The sequence below is a fragment of the Mesoplodon mirus genome, assembly GCF_964341445.2.
Source record: "Mesoplodon mirus genome assembly, chromosome: 4".
In the NCBI taxonomy this organism is placed as follows: Eukaryota; Metazoa; Chordata; class Mammalia; order Artiodactyla; family Ziphiidae; genus Mesoplodon; species Mesoplodon mirus.
The window spans coordinates 175,594,493-175,618,003 of NC_138979.1; the positions used below are offsets into that span (position 1 = coordinate 175,594,493).

Consider the following 23,511-nt stretch of genomic DNA (forward strand, 5'->3'; position numbering starts at 1 on the left):
GCCCCAGAATTAGAATGGTTCCCTGGACAGCACCCCCTTGTGGTTGCAGAGGTGTCATGATGCTCAACTCCAACGCAGTGTCTTCGCCCCGCCCTCCTAGGGAAATTGGCTCCTCCCCCTGCAACCCTTAACTGGTTCAGCAACAGCATTGCCTGCCCAGTGAGCTAAGCTAAAAATCTCACAGTCATCTCGGTTCCTTCCTCAACCACATCAACACATATACCATCTCCACGGCCTGCTGCGATCCAGGCTTTTGCAGTTATCTGTCAGGATCCAGCTACGACAAAGGAATCACTCTAGTTCTTTCGAATAAAGGAGAATCAGTGTATAGGACCGGGTACATAAGGGATGAAACAGATGAGAAGCCAAACAGGATGGTATGGCATCCCAGGATTCTGCAGGAGCGGAAGGCCATGAACACCCCGGGGCTGGAAAGGATAGAGGGGGGAGGTGGAGTTACAAGAGCTGTTGCTTGGGAGACGGAACCCAGCAGAAGCTCCCTGGTGGGAGCCGAAGCCACAGAGGGAGGGTCTGTCTGACTACAGCTGGAACAACCGGAGAGATGCAGCCGCTGTCAAAGGTGCAGCCTAAGGCCGAGAGAGAAAAAAAAAAATACCCTGGCCCCTCCCTCCTCTTGCTCTCTAATTTCCTGCCAGTGTTTTCTGTTGTCGGAGCCCAGGCATCCGGAAACAGCCTGCAGAAGTCAGGCCCCCTGAAATGCAGAACCCAAAGCCAGCTCACCTCCCCAACTGGTCTCCTTCCCCATAATCTTTAATTCCTTCTAATCTATTCTCCACTCTGTGCCAGAAAGATGCTTCTTGCTCATGAACTTAAGTCATTCCTCCTGCTTAAAACCTGGCAGTGGCTGACAGTTTTCTAGCAGGAAAAAACAGGACTCATCCACCAAGCTGATTTTGTCAATCAAGTGCAAATATAGGAAGTGCTGTTTCCCTTGACGACGATGTGTACTTGAGTTTACTCTGTAACATGGGGTGAACTGCTATTCAAGGTATTGTGGAAGAAAATAGAGACCATTCCTCAGTCATCCACCCTGAAAATGGCAACTGGCTAAAGATCATTCCTTTCTGAGCACGATGGTTTGCCATGATCTGAGGCTCAGGGTTCCAATGAACCCTTATAATGAACAATTATAACTCAATAATAAAAAGACAAACTACCCGATTTTACAATGGGCACAAGACCTGAATAGACATTTTTCCAAAAAAGATATACAAATGGCCAATAAGCACATGAAAAATTGTTCAACATCATTAGTCATTAGGGAAACAAGTTAAAAACCACGGTGAGATACCATTTCACACACACACTAGGATGACTGTGATCAAAAGAACAGAAAAGCGTTGACAAGGATGTGGAGAAACTGGAATCTTTCAGAATAATACAGCCGCTTTGGAAAACAGTTGGCAGTTCCCCGAAAAGTTAAACACAGAGTTATCACGTGACCCAGTAATTTCACTCCTAAGTATGTACCCAAGAGAAATGAACACATACATCCACCCCAAATCTGGTACAGAAATGTTCACGGCAGCATTATTGATAATAGTCAGAAAGTAGGAACAACCTCACGTCCATCAACTGATACGTGGATTAACAAAATGTGAAAAATGTGGTACCTTCATACAATGGAATATTATTCAGCCATAAAAAGGAAAGATACATGCTGCAACATGTGAGAACTCTGGAAACATGCCAAGTGAAAGAAGCCAGACACAAAACATCACATGTTACGACATTCCATTTTTCTCAAATGTCTAGAATAGGTAAATCTCTAGACAAAAAGTAGATTAGTGACTGGCTAGAGCTGGGGGGTGGGGTGGGCATTAATCAAATAACAGGAAGTGAGTGTTAATGAGTACTGATTTCTTTCTGGGGTGATGAAAATGTTCTAAAATTGTGGTGATGCTTGTACAACTGTGAGCCACTGAATTGTACACTTAAAAGGTTGTATTTAATGGGATGTAAATTATATCTCAATAAAGTTTTTTTAAAAAGCTATAGAGCATATTTGTAATATGAAAAACTGAAACAACACAGATGTTCCACAAGCAATTCGTTCAAACATATCCATAAGGCACACCACTGTGCAGCCCAGGTTGGTTCGAACCCTGGTCCCAAAAATACATCTGTAAAATTTGTTAACGAACTCAAGTGGCAGGTTTTATTTTTTGCTTTATATTTTTCTTTATTTTCCAGATAGCCTATATTCAACATACAAGTGAAGAATAAATGTTTAGGGGCTTCCCTGGTGGCGCAGTGGTTAAGAATCCACCTGCCGATGCAGGGGACACGGGTCCGGGAAGATCCCACATGCCGCAGAGCAACTAAGCCCGTGCGCCACAACTACTGAGCCTGTGAGCCAGAACTACTGAGCCCACGTGCCACAACTACTGAAGCCCGCGCGCCTAGAGCCCGTGCTCTGCAACAGGAAAAGCCACCGCAATGAGAAGCCCGCGCACCGCAATGAAGAGTAGCCCCTGCTCGCTGCAACTAGAGAAAGCTCACGTGCAGCAACAAAGACCCAACACAGCCAAAAATAAAATAAATTTAAAAAAATAAATTTTTAAAAGAAAAAAAAAAGTTCACTTTCAGATCAAAGGTCAGAATGAGAGGCGGCTGGTCCCACATAGTGCAGATAGGAAAGCACACAGGCACAGCCGTTCTGCAGCACAGTCGGGAAATACTTCTTTTCTGACCCAGAAACTCCACCTCTGGAAACCTCTCCTAGGGAAATCATTAAGAACAAGCACAAAGACCAGGCTGAGAGGGCATTCATCACAGCCTTACATGTAACAGAGAAAAGTTGAAAACAACATACATGGCCCAAAATAGAGGCTTTTTAGTTAAATGTATTATAGCTTATCCATGCGATGAAATGCTGCACAGCTGCTAAAATGTTGCAGAAATTTATCTGTTGTTGCAGAAAGTGACAGCAGGTCACAAAGCAGTATATGTGATATAAACTCATTTTATTAAAAAAAAAGCCACACGCAGGACAAGTACAGAGAAGATCTAGAAGGAAACACACTAAGATGTTAACAGAGGTTGGCTTTGGGTAGACAGGGTGATGGATACTTTTATGTTCTTTTGACTGGTCTGTATTTCTTGTTTTTATACAATGCACACGTTATCTTGTCTGTATTAAGAAGAATAATAAAGGGAAATTATGGGGGAAGAGGCAAGAGGGCAACCCAGGACAGCTAGAAGCACCACCAGCTGCCCAAGCAAAGGAGCATGATAGGCGGGGCCAGGGGGAGGGCTGAGACCATCACAGCCACTGCTGCTCCCAATCTCAGGATACCTGAGGTCAAGGCTACACAAACTCCCTTTTGCTGATCTCAGATTTATATATTTAAAAGGATTTTCCCATTTTGTCTTCTTCATGCTTCTCAGGATTCTTGTATCATGATCTCCACTGTGTAGATAAGAAAAGTGAGACTTAGATTAACTTACTTAAGAATCACAGAATAGCATCAAAGGTTGGCAGGTTATCTGACACCAGAATTCCGTCAGTGACATCTCTACTCCAACTGAAAGGCAGCTCAAGAAAGCAGAAATTGTATGGATTCTGGAGCCCACAGGCCTTGATTTGAATCCCATCTCACCTCTGAAATTCAGGCTTTCAACCCCTCCGCAGGGAATGATAATCCTTATGGCACAGGATTGTTCTCGGGGCAAAGTGCAATCATGCAGGTAGATCTGAAAGTGTCAAGCCTGGCTCCTGGGAGGGCTCAACAAATGCTAATCCAACAGGAACCCCAACCTCTCAGGGCAGCCGTACCCTGAGGTGGCTGTGTGTGTTAGAAGGTTCTCCAGATATGGGAATACTGCTGGACTCCGTGCCGCTTCCACTGCCTGGCCTGGCCCTATCCCCGAGGCCAGAACAGTCAAGTCCTCTTCCCCCAAGAGCCCTCCACGCAGGCAAAGTCGGCTCCTCCATCCTTGGAGACTGCCTGATGCGGTCTGGTCCCAAGGCCACCTCCAGTCCACAGTGACTCTGTCACAGAGCAGTCACCTGGCTCCTCCTCAACTGTCCCTTTTCCTTTTCCCCTGCAGGGATTGCCTCCAAGGAGAAAGGGCAGAAAGGGCCCCAGCCTCTTTGACAAGAAGGCTCCTACTCAGAGGAGCCACTGCTGTGTCACCTGTCATGGACATTTGCCCTCCCTCTCATTCCCCTGAAGGGCCCACCCTCTTCATCACAGCCTTCATGCAGGTCCTGGGCCAGTTACAGGGCATGTCGCTGGCCACCGTAACTACATTGAAGATGGGAATGTGACCCAGGCAGGGTCAACAAGACCCAGTGAAAATCTGGCTGAGATTCCTACGACTTACGCCTAAGAGAATCAGAGTCTGGAGCCTGAGGTGGGAAGCAACGCCGGGTAAGATGTGCTGGGAAAAGGAGAGAAAGCGTCCATGCCTTTGAGCCCTGAATCCAGCTGCCCCCAAAGTCAGATTGAGTTGGGTTTTCTTTCACCTACAGCTGAAAGGCCCTAACCCACAGATCTCAGCAGAACTTCAAAATGCGTCTTCAGCATGGGTTTACCCTCTGCACGCGCTCAAGGCAGGGGCTCTGGCCTTGGGGGATGGAGTCTGAGTCGCTGACTTGGATCGGCACTTCTGCCTCCATCCTCTCGGTGAGCACAGCATACCCGTTCACTACATCTGCTGAGCAGCGGGCTCGGGCTGGGCAGAGCAGATGACATGGACACCCTGCCACCGGTCCAGCCCCTCCCCCTCCCACCATGTCCCAGCAGCTGTCGTGTCTCTCTCACGGCACTCTCTCCCACCGAGCACACAAGCGACCTGAGAGCCTCTCTGCCACCCAGTGTCTACGTGAGCTGGCTCAAGAGGCAAGCCCTGGTCACCATGCCTGCACCTGCAGCTGTCAGCTGAGCATAGGCGCCAGCTGGTCCGGAAGACGTCAACCCACTGCCCGGAGAGGGCAGGGGCCCTAGTGCGCGAGGGGACCAGCACTGCATACCCCGCAGATGCCTCTGGCGCTGGTGGAGCATGGCCAGCCTGGACCCAACCCACCACATGCAGGCTCCCCTGGGGGCAGCACACGAACATCCCTGAGGATGGAGCCCCCATCAGGGCCCCCAGGCGAAAGCCCCCAACAAACATGTCTCCACTTTCCCAGGGGAATCTGGGCTGCTCCTATAACAGACAATATTCCAGGAGGAAAAATGAGGCAGAAAGGTAAACCACCTCCTAGGAACCTCATTCCTCGAGTCACCTCGCCAGGAGTCTGGCCTCACCTGGACACAGAGGGCTGTTGCAATTAGTCCCCAAAGAGAAAGAGCAGATACACCCTTCTTCTCGCATCTCTTATAGTTCATGGGTGGGGGGCGGGGAACCCTGGTGAAAGATATTTGTTTCCTCTGTGGCCGCAACATGTCACAGCCTTCTTGGGAGCACGACAGTACTCAAGTCATAACTACCCACAGCCTGAACAATTTCCAACTCAATTTATTTCAGGGCTTTTTCGATGCCACCCAGCGGCCCAGGACTGAGCAAAGTGTGATGGAGAAGCCCGTGAGCAACACCTGATAAAAGCCCCTCAACAATGAACCGTGTCCCTTGTGCTGATTTGTCTGAATTTTGCTCTGGTAGGAGGCCCATGGAAGACAGCGAGCAATTCCCAGGGGCCTCTTCCCAAAACCTTTTGTCAGTGAATGTTTTAAGTCTCTGTCCTCTGGCCTAACAACTGATGACTGCAAGCTGAGGTCCGTGGGTGTGAGAAGACACTGGTTTTCAAGCTAGGGAGGGCAAGGCTGAGATCCGCACCTTTCTGGAGAGGGGTTCTGTGTTTGCAGACTAGTGCTTACAAGCTTAAGGGAACAGGCAGCACTTCTGAAAGCCCCTGAGAGCTCCCTCGCCCCTCGGCGCTGCCCACGGAGAGGTGGGCATCTTAGTTCCTTCTTGACACCACGCCCCAAGACCCGATGCTCAGAGCACACAGTGGGCAGACGGAAGAGGGCTCTGGGGCCAGTCTCACATGAGGAAGGAAGTAACATATGCAAGGGGAGGCCATTATATGATTCCGTCACCACATCCCCACTGCTGTTCTCATCACACCCGCCCTTCTGCGAAGCCAGAGGCTCACGAGGTCTGCAGACTCTAGGGAAGGGGAGGCCTCTGGCCAGGAAGTGAAGTCCAGTCAGCAGAGACGAGCCCTCCTCCCTGGAGCCCAGCAGAGACGGTTTCTCCTCCTCCGCTCTCTCCTCTCTTACCAGCCAATGTATTTAGCATGTTCCTTATGAAGACAACTATCTGGGAATTGTGTGAATTGTTTTTGCCTCTTAAAGGAATGCTACTTGAATCAACTGATCCATCCCAATGTGAATGGCCTTTTGTGATAAAACCATGAATGTGGGTCCAACTCTAAAGACCTCTAACCTTCCGGGCCAGCCCGGGGCAAGACTGGTGACGTGCAGGATGAACTTTGTCTCTGGGCCCACCCTCAAGCAGTCCCGTTAGGGTACCCACTCCACCTGCCCCTGACCACTGGGTGCCCCCCATCCTCCAGCACCAACAGCCTTTCCTCCCTAAGCCTCCAATCTCTGCTTGCGCTCCCACAGCCTGAGCCAAGCCTTCTGCTACACAAGGCAGATACACTAGGGCAACTCTCCCCTCCCCCCACAGCTGGCTGTTACCTGGGGCTTCTGAAGAGATCTATCCATTTGGGTTCAAGCTCCAGGGATACATAAGAATAAAAATAGCTAACCTTTGTTGATCTGCCAGGCACTGTGCTAAGTGCTTTACATGTGTTCACTCCTTCCCTACAACAATGCTATAATGTAGATACTATTATTATCTCTATTTTATAGATGAAAAAATGGAGCCCCCGTGAGGTGAAAGTAATAGATCCTATAGCTAGTAAGTGACAAAGCTAGAGATCAAACCTGGAAGTCTGGCTCCAAAACCCCAAGCTCTGAGCCAGTGTGTCAGAGGAGCAATTTCAAACCCAGGAACAAAGGAGGAATAAAGAAAGTGGAGGAGGCCTCACAAAGCTCCCAACACTGTACCGCCTTCTCCACCTGGGCAGACGTCATGCAGCTTGACAGGAACGTTTCCTACCAAGAAACACCTCCATGTCCAGGCCCTGCCTCCAGTTCATTCTGTGTCATTGGGCAAGTCCCTTACCTTCTCTGGCACAGTCTCCCCCGCTGGAAAATAAGACGTTTGTATGAGAGATGGTTGTGAAGGCCCTGTTTATATTTTGAAGTCAGTCCTTCTCTGCTTTGCTACCATGCAATCTGGAAAGGAAGTTTAATACCACGCTGCTGTTTCCAGGTTCAAAATTTCCCCCCTCGTGGGCACCAATCCCAAGCCTCAGATCCTAGGCATTCCCTTTCATTCACCTGAGCACAGGCTACTTTCTTCTCCCCGCATCCTCCAACAGGTCCCATCTGGGTCCGAGACCAGGCTCTGATGGACATGTCTAATGAGAGGCTTACGTGTCCCCCCAGTCTCCTCTTTTTCCCAAGTACCTGGTGGCCATGGCCCTATAGTAACTTCTCACCAAGGGACTGTCAGCACAGCTGATGTGTGTTACTTCCGCTCACCCTAGACATCTCTCTCCTTTCCCCTTTCCACGAGCTGCAACACGCCAGCCACCCAGCTTCAGTCATCCATCACACAGATGAGGACTGCGCCCTAGCAGACGGGGGAGGAACAGCAACCTTGCAGAACACAGCTGCCTACCCACCGTGGCCAGGTGGGCCATCGCAGGACTGTCACAGGCCTTCCCTCAAACTGGAACCAATGCATTTGTGGTTCCTCTATTACAACAGGGTACATGCCAAGGCTATTTATAAAGGCCATCTCTAGGAAGGCAAGCCACTTACAGCTCCCACTGTCCTAGCTGCAGAAAGTTAGCCGATGTCCAGCAGATCGAAGTCCCAAAATAGACAGTGACCATGTGTTCACTGTTCCCAAGCCTCCCCCTTTGGGAAAAGAACATCTGTGGCCATTCGGTGTCCTGGAGATTTCACGTGATATCTCAATCTGTACCCAGAGCAAAGATTTCTACTCACTTGATTAAACCAGTTCTACCAGAAGTGAAAGAGTTTCTCCATGTCTTCTATTTCCATTCTCTGTTTCTCTACTTAGTTTTAAGGGATAGGAGGAAGGCACTGAGGGGATGGGCGGGGGCGGGGGGGACGTTGAGATCCATTTAGAGGCTCTCTGATAATGGAAATGAACTGAAATGTATAACCTTTGGGGAAGGGATCCATGCCAGCCTCTGTCATGGTGTGATGTCAACATGCTCTTACAGGTATACCCCATAACTGGCAGCGAGTAAGTCTGAATTATCGAAATATGCTCAGTATGTTACCTCTGGGCAAAGAAAGTGCACCTGACCATGACAGCTAGAAGCAAAGGCACCCAGGATCACCTGAATTACACGATGGGCACCTTGGTAGAAATCTGAGCAAGGGAACTTCTATAAATTTCAATCAATAATTGAGCACCAATTAGGCACCAGACACCGTGCTAGTTTCTGAGGATGGCAAACGGACAAAACAGTTCCTCCTTGAGTGGAACTCACAGACTGGCAGGATTGTCTGATCGCAGTACAACTAGTTCTAATACGAGGTTTGAGTAGTTCTAACCTACGGGGCTGTGATACTATCAAACGCGATGGCCTCTGAATGGGTGAGCCCCGGAGGGTGTCAGAGAAGACAGGATATGTGAGCTTAAGGGCCAGAACTTACAGCAAGGGACCTGGGCAAGGAGTCAAGGGAGAGGAACGTGAGAGGTGGGGCTGAGAGGAGGGGTGTGGATACAAATCTAGGGTGTTCTCTAGTGACCTGAATGCTTTCTACCTGTGGAAACCTTACCTGGCCTGAGCGCATTCCCATCCACGTGCCAACAGAGCAGAGTAAGAACGTGGGCTTTGGAGCTGAACGCTCTTCAGACTGAGTCCCCCTCCTGCCCCTCAGTAGGAGAGCATGGGCTCTGGAACCAGCCACTGAGGCTGAGTCCTAGCTCTACCACTTCCCAGCTATAGGGCCCCGGGCAGCATATCTAACATCCCTGTGCCTCGGTTTTCTCTCTGTAAAATGGAAAAAATAATAGTGTCTACCTCATAGGGTGATGGTGAAGCTTGGCTGAGACAGCCAAATAAGGGCCACAGTGCCTGGCACACAGTAGGCACCATATCATTCCTAGTAACCTCACCCAGTCTCATTTCCTTTGTCTGTAAATTAGGGGTTTGGAGGATGAAAGAGACAATAAAACCCTAACGTGGTGTTGGCCCATAGGAGGTTCTCATAACGGAATCATGTTGGCTTCTGATCCCCAACAAGCCGAGGCTATATTACCTGGCCAGGGGAATCTGCTCCCGGCCATGGCTGTAAGAGCAGATGTGGGAGTTCATGGACATTGACTCTGGCCGAGAACCTGGGTCGGGTCAGACCTCAGGGGACCATGGAAACGTTGGGGTGACCTGTGAAAGTGTGCAGGTCAATTCCCCGGCCAACAGCAGCACACAGGTGGCACAGGGGAGGGCCGTGGGCTGGTGCGTGCCCATCCAAGGTGCACCCGGGCTCTGCTCCAGCCCAGTCTTACTCTGGTGAAGTGAGGGCACAGCTGTTCCCTTCTCCCATGAGCCAGCCAGCAGGTCCCAAGAGCCAAATGCCTCAGCCCCGTGGCCGGGGCCCACTGCTAATCTCACAGCACCCAGGGCCAGACTTGGGGACCAAGCCTCCTGTCCCCCTTGCCCACTTTGCATGGCAGCTGTGAGACTAAGCTGGTGGTGCCACCTGCAGACAGTCTGCCCCACCAGGCCATCTCAGAGCCCAAATCAAGACCTGAGCTCTTGGTGCTAATCAGGCCTTGGAGTCATGCTCCACCCTCAAAGGACAAACCAACTCCTGGCTACAAGCCAGCAGGCCCCAGGTCAATCAGGTGACTGGAAACTGCCAGATGAAGCCTTGCTCTGTTGTACAATATTGTTCCTGGCCCCAAATCTCTCTCTCTCTCACACACACACACACACACACACATACACACACACACAGCTCCCATAAGCCAAAGGCATGTGAGGTGCTGGGTGAACACCAGCGAGAAAAGAGGGCAGCTGTGTGGCACAGACCTCAGACAGATGCACGCCCAGGCCCAGGCCCTCAGAACCCCTGAGACGGCCTCAAAGGACTGTGCCCTGTCAGAGTGACAGCATTGTTTCCCGGCCCACAGGGACACTGAGAAGATTAATTAGAGGGACCTAAAAGCGCTTGAGCAAGGTTCCCCAGGGAACTGGGTGAATATGTCACCCCTGTCACAAGGCTCTTTAAGTGTGCCTTGGCTGGGTCTTTGTTCAACATTGCATAGGATAACCAAGGCAGACAGCCGGCTGCAGACAAGTGGCCAGCTCAGTGCTGTTCTAGAGGGTCAACCCACTCAGGGCCCGGGCCTCTGTGTGGCCACAGTCAGCCACGTTGCATGGTTTGGATGGTAGGTGGCAGGAAGGAGAGGAGCTGCTTTCAGAGGGTCTCCTTCTTACTGAGGCCTTTATAAATCTACTTCAAAGTGTCCCTCGTCCTCCAGGAAGCCTTCCTGGCCCTGCTGGCCTACAGTGACCTCTCCTGCCTCTGAAAAGCTGTTACCGGGCCTGGCTTTTTCCATTTGCTGTTTTGTTTGGGGCTGACATTTAAAAATATCATTTAGTAAGTGCTTTACATACATTATGTGGCTTAATCCTCATAACTCTATGAAGTGGATGTGATTACACTCATTTCATAGATGAGGAATTAGAAACTTGAAAGGTCAACTAATGTGTGTGTCCTGGCTTTCTGTCATTTTTTTTCCCGTGGGACTGCACTCCCTCACATTAGATTACAAACTCCTCTGTGGCAACCAGGGCAACATTTCCCCCTTCTATCCCCTGAGCCCCTAGACCCCCAGATAAACACTGCATGACTGGCTGTTACAGTGACCCCTGAGCCTGAATTAACCCAGAGGTGGCACTGATGAATAAAAATGAGATCAGCCACATGGCCAACTGGCCATATGATAAGGATCCCTGTATATACGCTGGGCGGCATCTTAATTACCAAGAACCGTCCCTGCTTAAGCTGCACATTAATCATCAGGAAACTTTACTGCAATGTTGTTCCTTCGGGGACAACTGAGGAGCTGCAGCTCGAAGGAAACACCGTGTCGCTGGGCTTAAAATGATCCAGTGCCTGTGGTGGGGCAACCCCAGGGGCCTCACCAGGCGCTGCCAGGGTTAAGCCCAGCCAAGGGCACAGGGGTCAAACCGCAGGATTCAGGGAGGCCCTGCAGCTCCAGACAGCGCGACCCGGGGCACGGCCCCCAGGAGAGCAGGCATGGGCCTCACCTTTGGTGGCGTAGGCGTCCGCGGCCATCCGCAACCTGTAAGGGGGGACGCCCGTCAGCGGCCAGTCTTCCAGGCCCACCCGGGCATAAATGCTGAGAGCGGCTTCATAGTCTCCTTCAACATAATCCAACTTGGCCATGATCAGATTGGACTCTTGTAGGAATTCTGACTAGAAGGAAAAGGAGAGAAAAAAACATTTTCCTCCGATATGATGTGTGATGCTTCCACGGGGCCCCGCGGCTCTCCACACCAAGACGGGCGTGGGAGCCTTCCTGGCGGTACTGCTCACAGGGGCCCCAGAGCGGAAACAGCCCATGTGGCCAGCAGCTGATGAGGGGGGAGGCAAAATGTGGTCTCACCGTCCCCCCGGAATATTACTCAGCCATCATCAGGAACGAAGTGCTGACCCCTGGGACCACATGGGTGAACCTCAAGAACATGACGCCGAGTGAAAAAGCCAGTCACACAGGCGATGTATATTGGCCAGAACGGTCAAGCCTGCTGAGGCAGAAAGCAGACTAGTGTTGCCTAGGGCTGGGACGACGGGGGCATGAGAGATGACTGCTAATACTTACAGGTTTACTGCTGGGGTGATGAAAATGTTCTAAAATTGACGTAATGGTTGCACAGCTCCTGAACTGTACACTTTAAGTGGATGAATTATATGGCATGTGAATTATACTTCAATAAATCTGCTGTAAAACAGGCTCCCCTCAGGCCTCAGGTTTGGGGCAAGAATGGAAGGCGTGCGTTATGAACAAAACACACGAGCACCTGTCTCAGAAAAGGAGGCTCCACGGACATCCTGGTGGGTCCTGCCCACGGCACTGGGGGTATACCACAGACTGTAACACAAATAACCCAAGGAGAGAGCCTTTCTAAATTGGTGCAAAAATCAGGACTTGCTTTCTTTCCAGGGACAAACTTTTCTCGCTGAGCTGTTCCGGCTTGTTATGGTTACTGACCCAGGTCCCTTCCCAGAGGCTGCAAGTTCTAACCCTGATGGGCTCGTCTTCCTCTCCATCGGGAGAGGCTGGCTTCCTCAGTCCACACCCACCAACCTCATCCTTAGCCCATCCTTGAGCCCCACTCATCACTGGGGAAATTAGAGGCGACCCAGCCATCTATATAAGGAAACAGATTTATCGCCCTCTTCTAGGCATTCTCATTGGAACCCCAGGTATACAAAGCCAGATTTTTCAGCTTACAGAAGCACACCATGAAGCTGCACTATCCTGTAATCTATGGCTGAGATGGAGTGGGCGATACACAGGTAACCAGCCAGAGCATGGCAAAGCCGCTGTTTCAGCCAAGGTGGCTGGCTTCCAGGCAGTCCCTGCAAGGGAGCAGGGGCAGCACTGCAGAGGACATAGAACAGGCAAGAGAATGAAGGAGCAAAAGGGTTTTAAGAGTGGCCCAAGGGAATGGCACCAATGCAAGACGTCAGAATTATATTTGGAAACAGAGAAAGAAATCAAAGCAGACTTAAGAAAAGAGAAAAAGAGCTGTGAAAAAAAAGCATCCACCACAGGGGTTCTCCACCAGAGAAGGGGACAGGGCAGGCTTGGGTATATTGAAAAGGCTTCCTAGGAGATTCCTGTGTTCTCCCTCTTTCCCCAGAACTGAGACCCATTGGCTGAAAAGCAAACTGAAGGGGGAGGGGGAGGGAGTTAGTGTTTTCTGGGCACAGAGCTTCAGTTTGGGATGATGAAAAGTTTCTGGGGAGAGATGGTGGTGATCTGAATACGAATGCACTTAAAACCACTGAACCTACAAGATGGTTAAAATGGCAAATTTTATGATATTTATATTTTACCACAAGAAAAAAGTTTTAAAAATTAAACCCGAAAAAAATTTTACTTAAAAAAAGAGGTAAACTTGAAGGGCCAGATGGAAAATATGCAGGAGCTTGAAGAAACTTCCAAGAGTAGAGGCACAGTATGGACGCACAGCATGGAGAGCCTTGCTGGGCAAGTCCAATCTATGGCCTTGTGCAGAGGAGGAAACAGCTTGGCCGAGGCCCCTGGGCCAAGGGGGAGAGGGGAGCAGCTCCAGCCTGGTGCCATGTTACCTTGCCCGTGACAGCGCAACTTGCTTGAGTTGAATCAGAAGCCAGGCCTCCTGATTCCTCGTCCGGGCTCTCTTTGCCACCACAGGGCTACCTCGCTCTGGTCTCTCCAGCCTCAATTCACTTGTGTTTTGTGGGCACCTGTGTCTGCACAGGGCTTTCCCTAGCTTCCAGCTAGGAGACACTCAAACTTAAGGTCAAGAGGAGAGGAAATTTCACAGCAGCCCGCATGAGTGGGTCAACCCTCCCAAGCAAGAGCAATACGACTTTGGAACACTCTTTAGAAGGCAGAGGGAGCTAAAAAATGGCAACAGGAGAAAAATTCTCTAGGTAGAACCAATAAAATAGCAAAAACTGACATGTATCTAGCTCTATACAGTTGTGAAAGAACTTCTACACCTGAGACTCAAAACGACCTTGAGCTAAGTACACTTACAGATAAGAAATGTGAAGCTCAGAGATGTTAAGTAACTTCCCAAGGTCACACAGCTTATACATCCACAACTGGAAAGTAAACTCAGAATTCTAAGTTGAAATTCAATGTTCTTACTACCACACTGGGTTGTGGAGTAAAAACTATGAACATGTGGTAAAATTAAAGGTTAATTTTTCTGGATGGAGGTAGGGGGATTCGAAGTGGGATAGAAACTAGCCAGGTGCCAGGCCTGGAGCAGTGATCTTCAACCTCTCCCCCCAACACAGAGTCTCACCCTTATACCTCCTGGAAGGACACTTGCGTCTGACCAGCGGTCACTATGAGGTCCCCCCACCCTTTCCCCACTGATTAGGACCCACCAATGTCACCAGAACTATCTTCGTTAAGAACAACTGACATGGAGACAACTGTCCCTAACTCGGAAGAAAAGTGAAAGAAGGAAGGAAGGAAGGAAGAAAGGAAGAAGTCAGAGCTTTAGAAGTTCACTGAAGACTACCCTTCCCCAAGAGAGAATACATCCGAGATTTTAAAGGGACCCTGAAGAAGCTGACAGGAATGCTGGGATACAGTCAGCTATCTGAACAAGACTGACTTCAGGAAACCAGTTAAGAGCCAGACTTCGGGCAGGGAAGTGTCCAGAAACCAGTCAGTGAGGTAACAGGGTGGGGAAGGGGGCAGGGGGGAGGGAAGGCAAGATGAAAGAGATTCAGTGAAGCAAGCCAGGGAAGATGTGAAATGGAGAGGGAAAGCTGAATACAGAGACCAGGAAACAGGGCAGATGGAGAGAAGGCAGCGCTTAGGGTTTCCTGTGCCATGAGGATTAGGGTCACTGCTCAGGCAGAGGGAAGTTCCTGCTCTGGTTCCCTCCCACACCAAGGTCCCAGGCCTGCCGGCGCCAGTGTGCACCCCGCTCCAGGCCAGAGCTGCCTGGGACGTTTCACGAGCTGCACAGTTCAGGCAGGATACCATGCGGTAAGTGACATTCCTGATTCACTTCTCTCTTCTCAGTGGGACAAAGTGTCAGATTGAGTCCTGGGCCACAGATAACAGCTTTATTCCAAGCACCTGGGGAAGGTTAGTGCCATTTCTCAGGATAATGTGCCATTAGAGACTCTCATCAGAGAGAAGCTATTGGTCTGGAAGCCCCACATCAGTTGCACAGGGAGTTGGCCTGCTCCTCAGAAGACAAGCCACAGATGTGCTCCGCCCGTCATCCAGTTCGTCCCTGGGCATCCTTCCCGAGCACACACTGCCCAGAGGAAGTAGAGCCAGCATATCCCATCCCTCTGAGCCCTCATCCCGAGGCCCACGGTACCTTGAGGTTCCCTCGGTCCAGGGCAGCGGTCAGATGCTTGCGGACCTCAGTCATCTGGGGCCTGGGGCCTCGGGGACTGGCCCCCTGCCGCAGGGGGTGTTCCTTCAGGTACTGCTCCAGCTTTGATTCCCCGAGGAGGAGCTCTGCCATGTCATCTACAAAGAACACAGTGAGAAGCTAAATGGGGGTGAGGAATGGTCTGTGTGCCGGGACTCCCCAAGGACCTCAGGACCATCTTACAGTGAATTCTCTTAATTAGTTAAGAAGGTTCCAGGGGCTTCCCTGGTGGCGCAGCGGTTGAGAGTCCGCCTGCTGATGCAGGAGACACGGGTTCCTGCCCCGGTCCGGGAAGATCCCAAGTGCCACGGAGTGGCTGGGCCCGTGAGCCATGGCCGCTGAGCCTGCGCATCCAGAGCCTGTGCTCCGCAACGGGAGAGGCCACAACAGTGAGAGGCCCACGTACCGCAAAAAGAAAAAAAAAAAAAAAAGAATGTTCCAGAGTATGAAAGCAAAAGGGTGGTAGCTCAAGCATTCATTTCTCTGTCCCATATTTATTGAACTAGAAAGATGGATACTCGTTAATCTGGACAGAGCTCAAGTTCAGTAGAAAACACAAAGCTGTCTTATGATTTATTCAGCATGATCACTACAAAACACACAAAACCCAATACTCTGTATTTTTCAGAGACAATGCAGTGAAATCTTCTAGCTCTTTTGTGGTCTACAGCTTATACATGGACATGAGCTGGTAGAAAGTCTTGTGCACTCAGATTCTTAAAACAAGTTTGTGTCAAAATGACCTGAATGCGTGCAGTCTGTTTCTGCCTAGAAGTCAAAGCTCTACAGACATAATATCTGGGAAGGTTTGTACGAAGGTTCTCCTCCTAAGAGCGCATTACTTATACTTCTTTGTTAATGTCTGTGTTGGCTTGTTAATTAGCATAAAAACCTCACTCTAAGAGCAGCTCTTTGGAATCACACATCCAGACTGTTCTGAGTAAACCCAGAACAATTCATACACCAGCCTGAACACAGTCTATTTTTTCTGTGAAAGGACAGAACATAATTGTATGAAAATATAAAAGCAATTTTTAAAGGTCTGGAAGGATATGCCTCAAACCCATGGCAGTAGTTACCACTGGGATACAGGAAGGAGAAACTCATCGGGGGTTAGTGGCCGATTAGACTTTAGCTTTATCTGTAATGTCCTGGCCCTAGAAAGGAGAACAGGTTTGCCCATTATTTGTGTAATCTAAAATTAACTAAAAGAAAATATCACAGAGGACCCACTGAGATTTTGGGAAGTAGGTCTACCGAAGGCCGAGAGCTGTAACAAGAGGCTTTCCAAGTGCTCTGGTCAGTGACCCAAAGCTGCTGAATCTATAGCTCTCAGCAGTGCCTCTGTCTGTGCACTGTGGAGCCGAAAATAATCTTTTAGAGACGAGACCGAGGGTCCTGGGAGGAACCAAGCAACACAAAAACAGAGCTGAGTTAGGCTACTGAACACAAGAATTCTTCAGCTGTCCAAGAAGAGAAAGCAATTGCCTACAAGATGCGGAGGACGTCAGGCTTGCCCCATGGCCGCATCAACACCGAGGGCCGTAAGGCCATGTCGGCACAGAGCCCGGGGATACGGAGCAAAGCCCACATGGACAGGACAGCCCAAACAGCGGCTTCCTCCCAGAAGCATGAGTCCTTCCTGAGAATGAAATCCAGCTGGTAAAGAAATCCAGGGCTCAGGGATGAAGGACATGTAGGCAGAGGCCTGCAGGCCTACGAGAATTACAAAACAGAACATGACTGTTGTAAATTAATATGATGCAAAAACAATAATACGTCAAAAACTGGGAGGAACTTCGGGGGCCATGCCCTCATCCTTCAAAACACTGTAATATATGTTTAAACAAAAAAAACAAACATGACTCCAATCTTCTTAAAGCTTTATCGGGGACTTCCCTGGTGGTCCAGTGGCTAAGACTCCACGATCCCAGTGCAGGGGGCCCAGGTTCGATCCCTAGTCACTAGAGAATTAGATCCCATAGGCCGCAACTAAGAGCCCACGTGCCGCAACTAAGAGCCCACGTGCCGCAACTAAAAGATCCCACATGTCAGCAACTAAGACCCGGTGCAGCCAAATAAATAAATATTTTTTTTATAAAAAGCTTTATTGGACTCTTTAGGAAATGACTGTCACATGGTGAAGCATTTATTTGGAGCTCAACAATCCCTTCGGATTCAGTTTCTTCTCTCCATGAATACTTACTAACACAGTTTCTAAGAGTGCACTGCCATCCAGTAGAAATATATGCAAGCCACATGTTACTTTAAAATTTGTAGTAGCTATATTAAAAAAGAAACAAGAAACAGGTGAAGTTAATTTTACTAATATAATTTGTTTAACTCAATATATCCAAAATATTATCAGTTTAACCACTAATCAGTATTTTTTAAGTTATTGAAATATTTTACATTCTTTTTCATATTAGTTTTTCTAAATCCATTGTGTACTTTACACTTTTAGCACATCTTGATTCAAATCTACCACAATTCAAGGGGTCAATAGGTACATGTGGCTAGTGGCTACTCTACTAAATAGGAATATGATCACTACTTATCAAAGTGTGTCTATTTCTCTTTAAATCTGTCTATATCCCTACAGAGACATCTAGAATGATTATCACTGGAGGAAACGATAGGAATTTCTGACTGAAAATATTTGGGATAATTCTTAAGCTCTCATCTTTAAAGTCTGAATTATGTATATTGAGCAGAATCATGTAATATTACTTTTAGAAAAAGTGAACTCTTCTATAAAAATTGGAAATAAATTTAAAAATATATATATATATATATCAGGATATTAATAGTGGTTATTTCTGAGTGGTAAGACTACCAGTATACTTTGAATTTCTTTTCTGTATACTTCAAGCTTCCAAAAAATAAAATAAAGTAGAATGGGATTCAGAGTCCTAGATTTAAATCTCAGTTTGTTGCTCTGTGACTTTGACCCTAGGATTTAACCTCAGCATTTTGGGGGGTAATTCTAAGAAAGGCTCTCTGGACACATGAGCTGGGGATTCCTCTCTGCGCATTATTCCACATTATTCCGCATTATTCTGAATTATTCCGCTGCCCCTCCAGCTGCCCCTCCAGCTCACCTCCAGCTGCCCCTCCAGCTGCCCCTCCAGCTGCCCCTCCACACCACTCAGCTGGGCCTTAAAGGATGAGTAGGATCTGGACTGGCAGACAAGACAGGGAAGGGTAAACTAGGCTGAGGGAACAGCATAGCGTTGGCAAGGTGCAAAGGCAAGCGTCCTTTGCATCGAACAAAGTGGCTGGAGGACAGGGTGTGGTGAGTGAGAAGACCAGCTGGGGTCACAACTCAGACTCACAGGTTCACCCTCCCCCACCTCCCTACCCAGCCCCATCACCACGGGGTGACGCCCAAATCCCTTAGCATGGAACACAGGTCCTGGCTAAGTTCTCCACATGTGCCAGCGAGGTTCACTCCTCCCAGCCTTTGCAAGGCTCTGGGATGCTGAGAACACTGCTGGTCGTTACTGATCTCTAAGCGCTGTGGATCTCCTCCCCGACATGCCCCATCCCAAGCCACCCCCAGCTATCCCAGCAACCTTGAGCACCCCAATCCCTTCTAGACTATAAGGAGAGGCTTAAAGGAAGAACCTGAGTGTCTTTTTTTTTTTTTTTTTTTTTGCGGTACGCGGGCCTCTCACTGTTGTGGCCTCTCCCGTTGCGGAGCACAGGCTCCGGACGCGCAGGCTCAGCGGCCATGGCTCACGGGCCCAGTCGCTCCGCGGCATGTGGGATCTTCCCGGACCGGGGCACAAACCCGTGTCCCCTGCATTGGCAGGCAGACTCTCAACCACTGCGCCACCAGGGAAGCCCCTGTCATTTATTTTTGAGTCCCAGGGCCGGGCACAACATCTGGCAAAGAGTGACAATAAATGGTGAATTAACTCGATGACAGGCAGAGGCATTTGGGCTGCACCTTCCAGGGTAGGCCTGTCCCTGCCTGTGGTAGAATCTGCCAGTCGCCCCCTAATATTCATTCTCCCCTTCTTCCTTTAGCATTAGAATGCCCAGGTTTCATCAGTGCACATAGCTTCCCAGGGCCCCCGGGAGCTAGATGCTGCGTGTGGCTCAGTTACAGCTGATGGGATACACGCAGCATCTGGGCCAGGGCCTTGCCATCCAGTCCCTCTTCATCCCACCCTACCAGCCGGGATGTGGCTGTGCTCATAGATACTGGCAACCTGTCCCAGACCACACGGTGGAAGGCATCTACTGAGGATGGCGAGCAGCAAGACACAAGGACCCTTGGTCTCTAACACCCAGAAGCTGCCACAAGCCCTGGGCGCTGCTTATGGCCAATGAGTACATGAGAGAGAAACATTAACTTTTACCTTGTTCTGCTTAAGTCGCTGTTATTCTGACCTTTGTTACAGTGGCCAAACTCGTATCCTGACTAGATCTCCCAAACACAAAACAGGCTTTCAGTGGAGAAACACTGTCTGAGGAAACTTACCAACGCCCCTCCCCAAGTTCACTGCTTTCTAAACAGAACTCTGCAGAACCCAGCTGAGGGCTTTGGTAGAACCCCTAGACTCTCACCTCTCCTCTTTCATTGGTTTTTACTTCCTAGGCTTGCAAAGGTGTTTATGTAAACAAGGGGCTGCATAGTTGAAGAGGAGTGTACGAACCACTCCCTAGTGCTGTGTGGGATTCACGTCCCCTTGTGTTCACCGATCGCCTAACACTGGGGCAACGCATCAGGGTCTTTTTGTTGTTGTTTGTTTTGTTGGTTTTTAAAACTTATTTATTTTATTTATTTATTTTTGGCTGCATTGCGTCTTTGTTGCTGCACCAGGGCTTTCTCTAGTTGCAGCGAGTGGGGTCTACTCTTCGTTGTGGTGCATGGGCTTCTCATTGCGGTGGCTTCTCTTGTTGCAGAGCATGGGCTCTAGGCGTGCGGGCTTCAGTAGTTGTGGCACACAGGCTTAGTTGCTCCATGGCATGTGGGATCTTCCCGTACAAGGGCTCGAACCCGTGTCCCCTGCTCTGGCAGGCGGATTCTTAACCACTGCGCCACCAGCGAAGTCCACGCGCCAGAGTCTTGATTCAAGACGTGAAGAGAGCCTAGTGCTCACAGCGCAGTGGGGTAGGCCCTGGCAGAGGTTCAGCCTAGAGGAAGAGGCTCTCCTCAGAATCAGGAGACAGTGCCCCTTTTCTCACGGAGGTTCTGGTCCTCCAAGACCATTTAACATGGTGCGGGCTCTAACAGAGATGCGTGTGGCTCTGGCTGGGTGGAGGAGAAGGAGGAGGAGACCAAACCTTCAGCAAGAGTGTGACAGGTCTATGCTTTCAAGGAGGAAAAGGTGGGGAAGGGCATTCCAGGCAGAAGGAACAGAATAGGCAAAGGCATAACACAGACCAGCTGCTTGGGGAAACTCCAAGAGCTGAACCATGAAGGGCGGGGAGGGGGAGAGGAGGTAGTCGGGGGAGTTTCCTGTCAGATAGGCAAGGATCAGATCCTCAGTTCTAAAAGGAGCTGCACAGTCTGAGTAAAGAGCTTACAATCTAATTTGAAATTTAGCATGGTGGCTACAAAATCATTTTTGAAATTTTTAAAATTTCCAGGCTCTAATTAATCTCCCAAGCAAATTATGTTTTCTTGACCCCCCTTCAAAAAAGGTGACTTCCCTGCCACTCACTCTCCCAACGAGGAGGACAGAAATCTTAAAAATATCAAGCAGCTCGGGGCTTCCCTGGTGGTGCAGAGGTTAAGAATCCGCCTGTCAATGCAGGGGACACGGGTTCAAGCCCTGGTCCAGGAAGATCCCACGTGCTGCAGAGCAACTAAGCCCGTGCGCCACAACTACTGAGCCTGCGCTCTAGAGCCCGTGAACTGCAACTACTGAGCCCAAGTGCCACAACTACTGAAGCCCGTGCACCTAGAGCCCGTGCTCCGCAACAAAGAGAAGCCTGCAATGAGAAGCCTGCGCACTGCAACGAAGAGTAGCCCCCGCTCACCGCAACTAGAGAAAGCCCGTGTGCAGCAACCAAGACCCAACGCAGCCAAAAATTAATTAATTAATTATTTAATTATTTAAAAAGATCAAGCAGCTCATGCCAGAGAAATTATGCAGAAGCTGCAAGGCTAGTGATGGACGGGGCTCCACGGGCACTGGCCAAGGACCACACAGCTTCCCAAACAGAATCCACTATTGACAAAAGAAACAGACGTCCCCCACCCCACTGTCATGGCCCAACCGTGTGTCCCACTACATACTGGGATCATGAGGCATAAGGAAATAAGGCACCTCGGGGCACACAAGGAAATAAATTCCCACCGTATTAAAGAATTAAATATAAAAGAGGATCAAAATGTTAAAAATAGACTTTTACTTCCAGCCAAGACGGACCGAATTTACCCTCCCATCTAAAATAAACACAAAAACAAGACAGAATATATGAAAAAAAAAAGAAAAGCAGTTTTCCAGACATTGGACACCAGGCAAGAGAGGAAGGTGATCCCAGAGAACTGGGTAGCAAACAAGGTGCACCCTACGGTTGCCTTGAGAGCTTTCCAGCCGCAACACAGAATCCCGCTACCGAAAGACTTAAATCTGAGTATCTCTTCCCCCACTTACCTATTCACACCCCCAGGCGCAGGGGAGAGCATCAGGACTGCAGAGTGGGGCCGGGGTGTACTTCCCAGGATGGGGAAGCCCAGTAGTACTATGTGAGAAACAGCTTTGCCCAGGGGCTGGATTCAACTTTCCCACGGGCGTTTTTGGGGGTTTGAGGTGGCAGAAGCCAGCTTCCCAGTGACAAACAGAGAGGAAGCCTGAAGCCAAAGAGAGACCACTCCCGAGGGCCCTCACCAGGAAGAGTGTGGGGAATTAGCCCCCCGCAGGGGACTCTGGTCCCCGGTTCATGTCCACAGACAGTCCCACGAGCCTCGCGGCCGGCTCGGCTCTGTGCCCAGGTGGCCCCGGCCCCCCCGCCCCCCAGGGAAGGAGGCGCTGTGCCCTTTGCCACTCGACGTGACCGCCCCTTCCTCACAGCCTTCTCCCCTGTGGTTAGATAAACAGCTGACACCCAGAGAGTTGATCAGATGGGGAAGAAAAAACTTGGGTTTCTACTCTGTTCAGGGAGTACTTGATATCAGTATAAAAAATCTCAACTACTCAGTTTACATGTCAATAGAGAAGCATTAGGTCTATTCAAACCATTCCTGCTGGGGCTCTAATCCAAGAGGAAAAAACAAACCCCTATTGAAGGAGGAACTGGTTTGTCCCCTTTGTTATCCAGCAAAGACAGTCAGGCTCTCCATTTCCCAGTCTCCGTATGAACTCTGAATTTCATCCCCTCGTCTCTCTGGCTTCTTGTAAATCACAGGTACCTTAATGTTTGCAGCACTTGTGACCCTCCTGCCTCCCAAAGAGTGTTGACAAGAAAACAGAGACCATCAGATAGCGTTGGGAGGAGTATAAATCGACAGGAGTGTCTACAGAGGGCAACTCAGCAATACCTACAAAACAATGTACGTACCTGTACCATCCGACCCAGAACTTCCAGTTTTAGCAAATTCTCCCATAGATACACACACTCTTGAGCTCAAAGATGTACGTATAGGGATGTTTAGTTTACTACATGCAGCCCTACTGGTGATGGCAAAGGATAGGAACTACGACAGGGGGCCTGTTAAATGAATGACAGTGTACCCCAGGCAATGGGACAAACTGTGTCCATTAAACAAAGGGAACAGATCTAAACACAGCTCCGTGGTAGCCTGGCTGCACAAATGGCCCCAGGTCCTCATGCCTCCCTGAATCCACATGCTTCGTGGCCTTTCCCATTGACCCTGGGCTTGGCCACATGACTTGCTTCAACTGATATGACAGGAGCAAATCTGATGCACACAGAAGCTCAGAAAATGGTTTATTCAGTTCTACTTCCCTCTTGCTTCTCTGCAACCACCATGAGAACATGCTTGGCTGGCCTGGACCTAGGAGGCTGAAAGGTCACGTGCAACAGAGCTGAGCTGTCTCAGGTGAGACCCAGCCAGGTAAGAGCGCCCAGCCAAGGGCAGCAGCATCCCTGAGCTGACCCATGGCTGGCCACCGAGGCAGGAGCAAGCTCTGATAAGCCCAGAATCATGAAAAACAATAAAATGTGGTCGTTTTAGGCACTGAGTGTTCTGATGGTTTGTTACAGAGTAATAGATAACAACTCAAAGACAGATACAGGGGCTTCCCTGGTGGCGCAGTGGTTGAGAGACCGCCTGCTGATGCAGGGGACAC

General features: G+C 49.6%; 1 protein-coding gene across 5 annotated transcripts in view; it reads right to left on the minus strand.

Moving 5' to 3' along the window:
- TTC7B (tetratricopeptide repeat domain 7B) overlaps positions 1-23,511 on the minus strand; it is a 239,873-nt gene that overhangs the window by 201,058 nt on the left and 15,304 nt on the right. For all 5 annotated transcript variants that reach the window (XM_082617199.1, XM_082617197.1, XM_082617195.1 and 2 more), the window contains exons 2-3: positions 15,185-15,339; positions 11,366-11,534 (exon numbers count right to left, since the gene is read on the minus strand). In XM_082617199.1, the coding sequence (XP_082473325.1) occupies positions 11,366-11,534; positions 15,185-15,339 (324 nt within the window). The remainder of the gene's footprint in view (positions 1-11,365; positions 11,535-15,184; positions 15,340-23,511) is intronic.